Here is a 9,328-nt window from a genome sequence, read left to right as displayed (position 1 = left end):
ACTAAATTTTAGTATATCTTGGTCACCAGGTAGGCAGCCAGATAGTACCATTCGGAGTCAGTCATAATTCTATGAATGAAGCTTATATCAATGAATATGATTTAAGAAGTATTTTAAGAGATACTTCTGTACCCTAAGAAATCCAGGTACAAATATTGTGCTCTCCTGTACAGGACATATCCTCATGGGTCTGAATTTACACACATTTAAATAAAATAAGGCACATGATTAAAGTGTCACTAAAGCAAACGTTAAAAAAAACTTTTAAGGCAAGTTAGTAGTGTGGTTAGCATCATTGAAATATGTTAACGTTTTAATATTGGTTTTTTAAATTTTAGAATGAGAGAAATTAAAATAGCTTATGAAGGCAAAACCATGATAATCAAAAAAAAGCCTAACTTCTTTCATGATTCCATTTCATTTTATGAATGATTTGCTAGGAAGTACCTTTTTTCTCAGTTTCCATGACATCACTTCAGAATCCTCAGAAGGGAAAATGGCCTAAAATCCAATCTGGTAATATCTGAAAATGTATCTTTTCTTAAGGCCACTTAATTGGTATTATCACTTTTTCCTTTAATATCTTTTATTTTGATAGCATTTGTTAACGACAATAAGCCTTACTGATTTTTTCCCCCTCATCTACCTTTTATTCTCCACATTCAAATAACTGTTCTCTGATAAGTAAGGGATAGACACCTGTATACAAAGAGAGGTGTCGGCTTGCCTAAGGCCTAAACGACCATTAAGAAATCCCATCTAACTTAATTTTGGAGAACATTCCTGAACTGAATCTCTTTAGTCTTTCTACCCTTACTCACATTCTCAAATAAGTCAATTCTTTTTTTTTCTTTACCTTTCCTTTTACCTGATTATCTATGAGGACCATTCACCAGGCATTTGTGTCCTTATGATTCAAAGATGATCTCCACTTACTAAGGAATAAAAATCTAGAAATTTCTGAGTAATGATAAGCTATATATCTGTTTCTCAAACCTAACTGCTTCCTGATGTATCAAAACTAGAAGCTAGTTTTCTTCCCCATGCATGCATAACTGTCTACTAGAAAACAATTTAAAGGCAAAATAACAGGATATCTCTGTGGAACTAAGCATTTCCAGGTCCAGAACTAATGAACTGAGCATTTCCAGGTCCAGAATTCATGTGTCCAGAGGACACATGAATAATGATTACTTATAGCTCATGAGCAAGAACTACATATAGTTATCAGGTACTTGGCCATGGCCCTCTGACCCCCGAGACCTATTCCTACCAGAATCTGGGGGTAAACTGGAGCCAGCCTCTGTTTTTGCTTCTCCAGTGCCATGTGGGAAGGGGAAGTTGGGCATAAAGCGCTTAAGGAACCGAAAGTCACTATTGCCAGTGCCAGTGGCAGAGCACATTTCATAGGGACATGGCTGAGATAAAGATCCATTGGCTCCTTCTTGTACCAAGTTGTTAGGGAAATTACAGTCATCATAGAAATGCTCTTGAACTGTGAACTTTTCTCTATATTTAACCTTCTGGTAGATGTGTATAACAAAGATCACTGTGACAGAGAGGAGAAAGAGAAAGGAAAGCACAGCCAGAGAAATGACCAAATATTTAGTGGATGGATTTACCCTTGTAGGATGCTTGGATGGATCCCGAAACTGTAGATAGGGCTCAGAAAACCCATCTACCAGCAAAATGTTGAGTGAGGCAGTAGTGGAAAGAGCTGGTTGGCCATGATCCTGAACAAGAATTGTAAGTTTCTGAACCACGGGGTCTCTTTCAGCTATCTGCCGCAGTGTACGGATTTCCCCATTTTGTTGTTGAACAGAGAATAACCCAGTGTCAGTGGCCTTAAGGAGATGATATGAAAGCCAAGAATTCTGACCTGAGTCACCGTCCACAGCCACTACCTTGGTCACCAGGTAGCCTGCCTCTGCAGACCTGGGCACTAGGTCATTGCAGGGCAAGGTGCCATTCTGCAGTGGGTACAAGATCATTGGGCGGTTGTCATTGTCATCCAGAACAACCACTCTGACAGTAACCTGGCTACTCAGTGACAGGAAGCCCCCATCAGTTGCCTTTACCACAAACTGAAATTTTTGAATGGCCTCATAATCCATGGTTCTCAGTGCATAGAGCTTCCCATTATCTGAATTTATGGAGATGTAAGCAAAGACTGATAAATCTCCACTTTCTGGAGGAAGCAGAGTATATGTTACTTGGGCATTCTCACCCAAATCTAGATCCTCAGCATGAACTTTGCCAATAAAAATTGCAGGGCTGTTGTTTTCTCGAACAGTCAAAATGTATGAGTCTTCCTGAAATATTGGGGGATTGTCATTAATGTCAGATATTAGCACCTCAATCACAGTTTCTGTGAACAGACTGGGTGGCCCAGTATCCATGGCAACAACGGTGATATTGTAGCCTGAGACCTCTTCCCGATCCAAGACTCTGTCAGTAACCAGAGAGTAAGAATTCCGGAAAGTAGGTTTGACTGCAAAGGGAAGGTCTTCTCTGAGGAAGCAGATGATTTTTCCTCCCACTCGAATGTCCCGGTCTCGGATAGAGAAAAGGGCCACTACAGTCTCTAATGGGGAGTCCTCAGGGAGAGGGCTGGACACAGAGGAGATTGTCACTTCAGGAGGATTGTCATTAACATCCACCACTTCCACCAGGACTTTGCTGTGGGCAGAAAGGCCCCCTCCATCGGTGGCTTGAATGTCAATATCATATGTTTCAATTGCTTCAAAATCTAGGGGCCCTCTTAGTCGAACATCCCCAGTCTGCGAGTCAATCTGAAACGTCTGGAGAATTGCTTCTGGGTTTTGAGCTAAGGAATAAGTTATATCTTTGTTGGAGCCCTCATCCAGGTCTGTGGCACTCACAGTGACCACCAAAGAACCATTGGCACTATTTTCTAGTACCTGAGCGCGGTACACCAATCTGGAGAACTGAGGCACGTGGTCATTGACGTCCAGAACGACCACACGGATGTGAGCGATGCCAGATTTGGGAGGGGACCCGCCATCCACCGCTGTAATTGTCAAGTTGACTTCAGGCTGCTCCTCTCTGTCCAGGGGCTTATCCAGCACCAGCTCAGCGTATTTGGGCCCATGGCTGCGAAAGCGGGTATGCAGGTGGAAATACGTGTTGGGGCTTAAGGTGTAGTTTTGGAGACCATTGAGGCCCACGTCCAGATCCTGGGCACTCTGCAGAGGAAAACGTGAACCCAAGGGGGTACTCTCCGGAATCTTTAAAAGCGGCTCCTTGTTTAGGAAAATCGGGGCATTGTCATTGATATCAAATACCCTGACCTCGACACGAAAGGACTGCAGCGGCTCCACCAAGACTATTTCAAAATGCAGAACACACGGGTCAGCTTTGCCACAGAGTGACTCCCTATCCAGTTTCTCCTTCACGAATAGATCCCCTGTCTTGCGGTGGAGCCGGAAGTGCACTTTGTTGCCCTCGGAAACCAGCCGCGCCCCGCGCGCAGCCAGCTTCCCTACCTCCAGCCCCAGGTCCTTAGCCACATTAGCTACAAACGAACCGCTCTCCATCTCTTCTGCCACGGAGTAGCGGATGGTTGCTGCACTTCCCATAGATATGCACACAAAAAAGAGAAGAGACCCTACTTGCCTGTTCTGCATGAGCTTTCTGTGCGCAACCGCCATCCGGTCTCACAAGCGCACTCTCTGCAGCAGCCGCCACCTGTTGCGGGTATACTTCACTTATCTGCCCACAGATTCTTGGAACTGCTGCTCTCGGCTTTGCTCCTCTGTAACTGCAGCACCGGGCTAGCAAAGCCCGGTAAGCTGTTTTGCACTTGGAAGAAAATTTGCATTGAGCAACTCAACTCCCCAGTCTATCCAGTGTATTAATAGATATGCTCTCATTCTGGAGAGTTAGGCAGAGGATGAAAGTTGTTGCCAAAGCAACGCAGAGTCTTTAATTCCCTTTCAGAAAAAAAGTCCTTGGGAATTAAGAAGCCAATGAGGATAGTCACTTAAGCTGAAGTCACCAATCTGGGAGCCGGCTGGGGCTGCTGCAGCAACCGGCAAACAGCGAGAAGTAAGCAAGCTACCTTGCTTGTCCAGAGATCAAGGGAGAGTCAAAAAGGCAGCTCTTTTTGCCCACGGGTCCTGTCCCTGTGTTTTAATAAAATCACCTGTTTTGCACCAAAAAAGGTGGGGGGGGGGGTAGTAAAAAAGATCCTGCAGTGTCTTTTGGAGCCAGATGGAAGTCAGGCAGGGGCAGGGGTTTGGAGAAAGTGGTCAGCAGGAAAAAGAAAGGGGACAGACAGAGGTTTTTCTTTCAGGAACCTGGTGTCCAGTAGGTACATTGATAGGAGAACTGGCCAACTAGGCTCTTGATATGCACAAATCCATTCCTTTCCTAGAACCCTCACCCTCAAGAAGCAGTTGGCTTGGCACTTAGGATTATAATGATAGTAATATTTACTGGGTATGGTTTCTATATAGCACTGGGACTGTGTTAAGTGGTTTACATGCATTATTTAATCCTTGCAACAGCTCTATTAAGTACACATTATTTAACATTTTTTAATGTTTATTTTTGAGAGAGAGAGAGAGAGAGAGAGACTGTGAGTGAAAGAGAAGAGACATAGAATCCGAAGCAGGCTCCAGGTTCTGTGCTGTGGGAACAGAGGCCAACACGCGGCTCGAACCCACAAACTGCGAGATCATGACCTGAACCCAAGTCTGTGTGCTTAACCGACTGAGCCACCCAGGTGCCCCTCTTTTTTTTTTTTTTTTTAAAGACAAAGAAACAGACTGGAGAAGTTATGTCACTCTTCCAAGACCCCCTGCCTCATAAGGATTAGAGAAAGAATTCAGTTTAATTTTGTCTGACTCCAGAGTCTCTGCTCTTAATCAGTATATTACTGTGTTTCCCAAATAACATAATGGATAAATGAAATAAAAATGTTTGGCTTTGGATTTGAAAGGAAATGAAATAACAGACTACTTAGATATATTGAAAATGACCTGATAGAAATTTGGGGGATACTTGTTCAGAGTTTCTTTTACAATCATTAGATAATAGAATGTTTAAGAATGATGAACCACCTCAAAAAAGATAGGGTCCAATACTCCCCTCGATTTTTTTAAAGATTAAGAAACTAAGGCCCAAATGATGAAATTACTTGCCCAATTCACACAGCTATTCCTGGCAGTAGGAACTAGAACCTGTCTTTTGACACTCTCATCTCATGTCCATCAAAAGCATTTGGTGAGTCCCCATTTGTGCTCAGCATTTTCTATGCTAGGTGCTATAGAAAGAGTTACTGCCACTTATGAGAAATCTAAACCATATTTTCCAAATGAGAAAAAAAATGAATGAAAAGTGTATATAATGTTATTGACATCCTGACATGAAGGAGTTAATGGATCCCCCAATCTCCGTTACCTAAATTAATATCTAGCTTAAGTGTCAGCCCTAAACAGTTTAATTTTGCCTCTTTAAAAAACTGTATATAGGGGTGCCTGGGTCACTTAGTTAAGCTTCCGACTTCAGCTCAGGTCATGATCTCACGGTTCGTGGGTTTGAGCCCCACATCAGGCTCTATGCTGACAGCTCAGAGCCTAGAGCCTGCTTCTGATTCTGTGTCTCCCTCTCTCTCTGCCCCTCCCCTGCTCACACTGTCTCTCTCTCTCAAAAATAAATAAATGTAAAAAAAACTGTATATAAAAATACATACAATAAAATGTACAGAAGGTAATATTTTCACTATGCTAAAAAAAATCCCTTAACATTTATGATGAGTAATCTTTTAAGTCTAGTTCCTTTCCTTCATTATTTAGCTCCATGTGAGACTGACATTTTTGTGTTTAGTTCTTGTTCACCCATTTCCATTGCTGTATAGAATTCCAGAGTATTGTCAATACCCTTTGGCCATAGAGCATCAGGAACGCACCTGTAGTTGAAAAGAGCTGTATTTCCTGACTGCAACAAGGGAGATTGCATACCACAGAGAATCATGGGGAATCACAGTAAGAGGGTGTCGGAAAGGACTTAGAGTATTTAGTCTTGTGCAAGGTGATCTGGGGTGCTATGAAGAAGGACTTTACTCTGGATGGGATGCTATCAGCAATGGAGTTGATACTATAGTTGGGTGTATTAATAATTCTTATAATTATCTTATATCTTATATAATTCTTATATCTTCTCTATAATTCTTACATAGAAAAGCAGAAAGGAGAAGGTAAATCTGTGACTGGCAAACAAGCTGTGACTGGTAAATCATTTTAGCACAGAGGGATATTTGATCATTTTTGTGGACTGGACAGTGTTCTTTTCTGTCTATATTCAGGCATGATTAAGGTGTGCTCTTGTTTTAATTCTGATCTATCACATTACACAGCCTCGTGTAATGCTGGTGTTCTATGAAATTGTTTTCGTTCAACAGGAGAACACCATGGCCCAGCCTGGAGTATCAGGGCTGCTAGCAGTCAGGCATTGCTTTTGTCTTTTTCAGTATGAGTGCAGCAAAACTCATTTACTCATTCTATTGTTCTACTATTCACAGCAGTGTGCCCTTCTATATGTCACCTTGTAGACCTGTGTACATATTTTGGGGGAGGGGACATATACCTAGAAGAGGCATTGATGTCATAGGGTATGTTCTTTTTCGCTTTACTTCATATTGCCAAACTGCTAAGAGGTTGTACCAATTTATACTCTCATCAGCAGTGTAACCTCCAGCTGTGCAAATTCTTACCAACACCTAGCATTACTCATCTTTTTAAAGTTTAACCATTCTTGCTCTCCCAGCGTGGGTTTAATTGCATTTCTCTGATGATTAATTACCGATGAGGCAGGGCACTATGTAATATGTCTTTAGTCACCTGGTTATCCTTTGGGTGGGGGGACGGTTGTTCAGTTCTCTTGCCCAGTTTTTACATTGAATCACTTATCTTTTTTCTATTGATCTGTAGCTCTTCATATATTCTGAATATGAATCCTGAATATCTCTTTATAAGAAAATGAGACATATTTACCCTTAGTTGATATATATCTACAGAGTTTTTGTTTAAAAAGGCAATATTTCTCCCAGTGTTTCACACATTATGTGAAAACTTATGGCCTCCTAGGGAATCTTTTCAAAAACTGAGATACAATTGACATGCAACATTATATTAGTTTCAGATGTACAACATAATGATTCGGTATTTGTATGATTATGTAATGATCACCCCAGTCAGTCTAGTCAACATCTATCACCATATGGAGTTACAATTTTTTTTTGTAATGAGAACTTCTAAAAATTTATTTTAATTCCAGTCAACAGTTATATTAGTTTCAGCTGTACAATATAGTGATCCAACAATTCCATACATCACCTGGTGCTGAGAACTGTTTTACCATGCAAAGTAAAATACGTTTACTTGCCATCTTTAATTCTTGTTAGGTGAAGTGTCTGTTAAGGTCTTTGACTCAATATTTAGTTTGTTTATTTTCTTGTTGAGTTTTAAGAATTTTTTGTATATTTTAAATATATATTAATCTTGCTTATTTATCAGATATGTCTCTCGCAAATATTTTCTCCTAACTTGTGACGTGTGTTTTTGTTCTCTTGAAATTGTCTTTCACAGATAAGAAATTTTTAATTTTAACGAAGTCAAGCTAATCAAGTATTTCTTTCATGGATCATGCCTTTGGTATTGTACCTAAAAATTTATCTCCACACTCAAGTTCATCTAGATTTTCTCCTATCTTCTAAGAGTCTTATAGTTTTGTGTTTCTATTTTACTGTAAGATCCAGCAGTTGCTCTCCTTGTTATTTACCCAAAAGATATGAAAACTTAGGTCCATGCAAAGCTCTGCACACAGAGGTTTAGAACAGCTTTATTCATAATTGCCAGAGCTTGGAAGAAATCAAGATGGCTTTTATCCTTTTTTTGAGATAATCTATTAAGAGTATAAGGTCTATGTCTAGAATTATTTTTTGCTTGTCAATGGCCCGCTGTTACAGCACTCTTTTTTGAAAAGATCATGTTTTTTTCAATTGCATAGCCTTTGCTCCTTTGTCCAAGATCAGTTGACTATTTTTACGTGGGTCTATTTCCGGGCTTTCTATTCTAGTCTGTTTGTCTATTACTTTGCCAATACCACGGTGGCTTGATCAGTGTAGCTTTATAATAAGTCTTAAAGTTAGGCAGTGTCAGTCCTCTGACTTTGTTCTTTTTCAATAGTGTGTTGGCTCTTCTGGGTCTTTTACCTCTCCATATAAACTTAGAATCAGTTTGTCAATATCCACAGAATATCTGTTTGGGATTTTTATTTGGATTACATTGATTACACATCAAGTTGGGAAGAACGGACTTCTTGACAATATTGAGTCTTCCTATCCATGAACATGGAATATCTCTCCATTTATTTAGTTCTTTGATTTATTTCATCAGAGTTTTATAGTTTTATAGATCTTGTACATATTTAGGCTTAGGTTTATACCAAAGTGTTCCATTTTTTCAGGGATACTAATGTAAGTGGTATTGTGTTTTCAATTTTAAAATTCACTTGTTCATTACTGGTATATAGGAAAATGATTGACTTTTGTGTATGAACATCATATTCTGCAACATTGCTATAACTGCTTATTAGTTCAGGAGTTTTCTTTTAATCGAGTCTTTCAGATTTTCTATATACATTATCATGTAATCTGTAAATAAGGTGGTTTTTTTCTTCCTTCCCAATCAGTACACCTTTTGTTTCCTTTTCCAGTGCAATGTTTAAAAGTAGTAGTGAGATGGAACATCTTTGCCCTGCTCCCAATCTTAGTGGGAAAGCCACAGAGGATTTAGGGTAGTAAAACTATTCGTTTGATCCTATAATGGTAAATATTGGTCATCATACATTTGTCAAAATCCATAGCATGCACAACACCAAGAGTGAACTTAATGTAAACTATGGACTTTGGGAGATAATGATGTATCACTGTTGGTTCATCTGTTGTAACAAATGCACTACTATATGCTTCAAGATGATCATAGTGAGGGAAGCTGTATAAGTGTCAGGGCAGGGAATATATGGAAACTCTCTGTATTTTGGGCTCAGTTTTCCCATGAACCAAAACTGTTCTAAAAAAAAATCTTTTAAAATATATATACACAAAAGAATTTTGGAATTTGGAATTACATTATTACACAAGTGCCATGTTTGTTTGTTTGTTTGTTTGTTTGTTTGAAAATCAACTCAGGCAAGCCAGAGAAATATAATTAGACTTATATTGGAAAACAAATTCTTTTTACTCCATGTTCTGCTCTATACAACTCTATATTTCCTGTTTATAAAATTAGTTTAAATAAAAATC

The 9,328-nt window shown here is 39.6% G+C and overlaps 1 protein-coding gene across 1 annotated transcript; it reads right to left on the bottom strand.

Moving 5' to 3' along the window:
• Positions 1-1,214: 1,214 nt before the first annotated feature.
• On the bottom strand, positions 1,215-3,671 carry PCDHB1 (protocadherin beta 1). The gene has a single exon (XM_042937311.1). It carries the CDS (start codon positions 3,669-3,671, stop codon positions 1,215-1,217), a length of 2,457 nt encoding a protein of 818 aa, XP_042793245.1.
• Positions 3,672-9,328: the final 5,657 nt, after the last annotated feature.

Source organism: Panthera leo, chromosome A1, assembly GCF_018350215.1.
Source record: "Panthera leo isolate Ple1 chromosome A1, P.leo_Ple1_pat1.1, whole genome shotgun sequence".
NCBI lineage: Eukaryota > Metazoa > Chordata > Mammalia > Carnivora > Felidae > Panthera > Panthera leo.
Note: the sequence above shows the minus strand (reverse complement) of the source record. Positions and strands in the feature narration are given on the sequence as shown.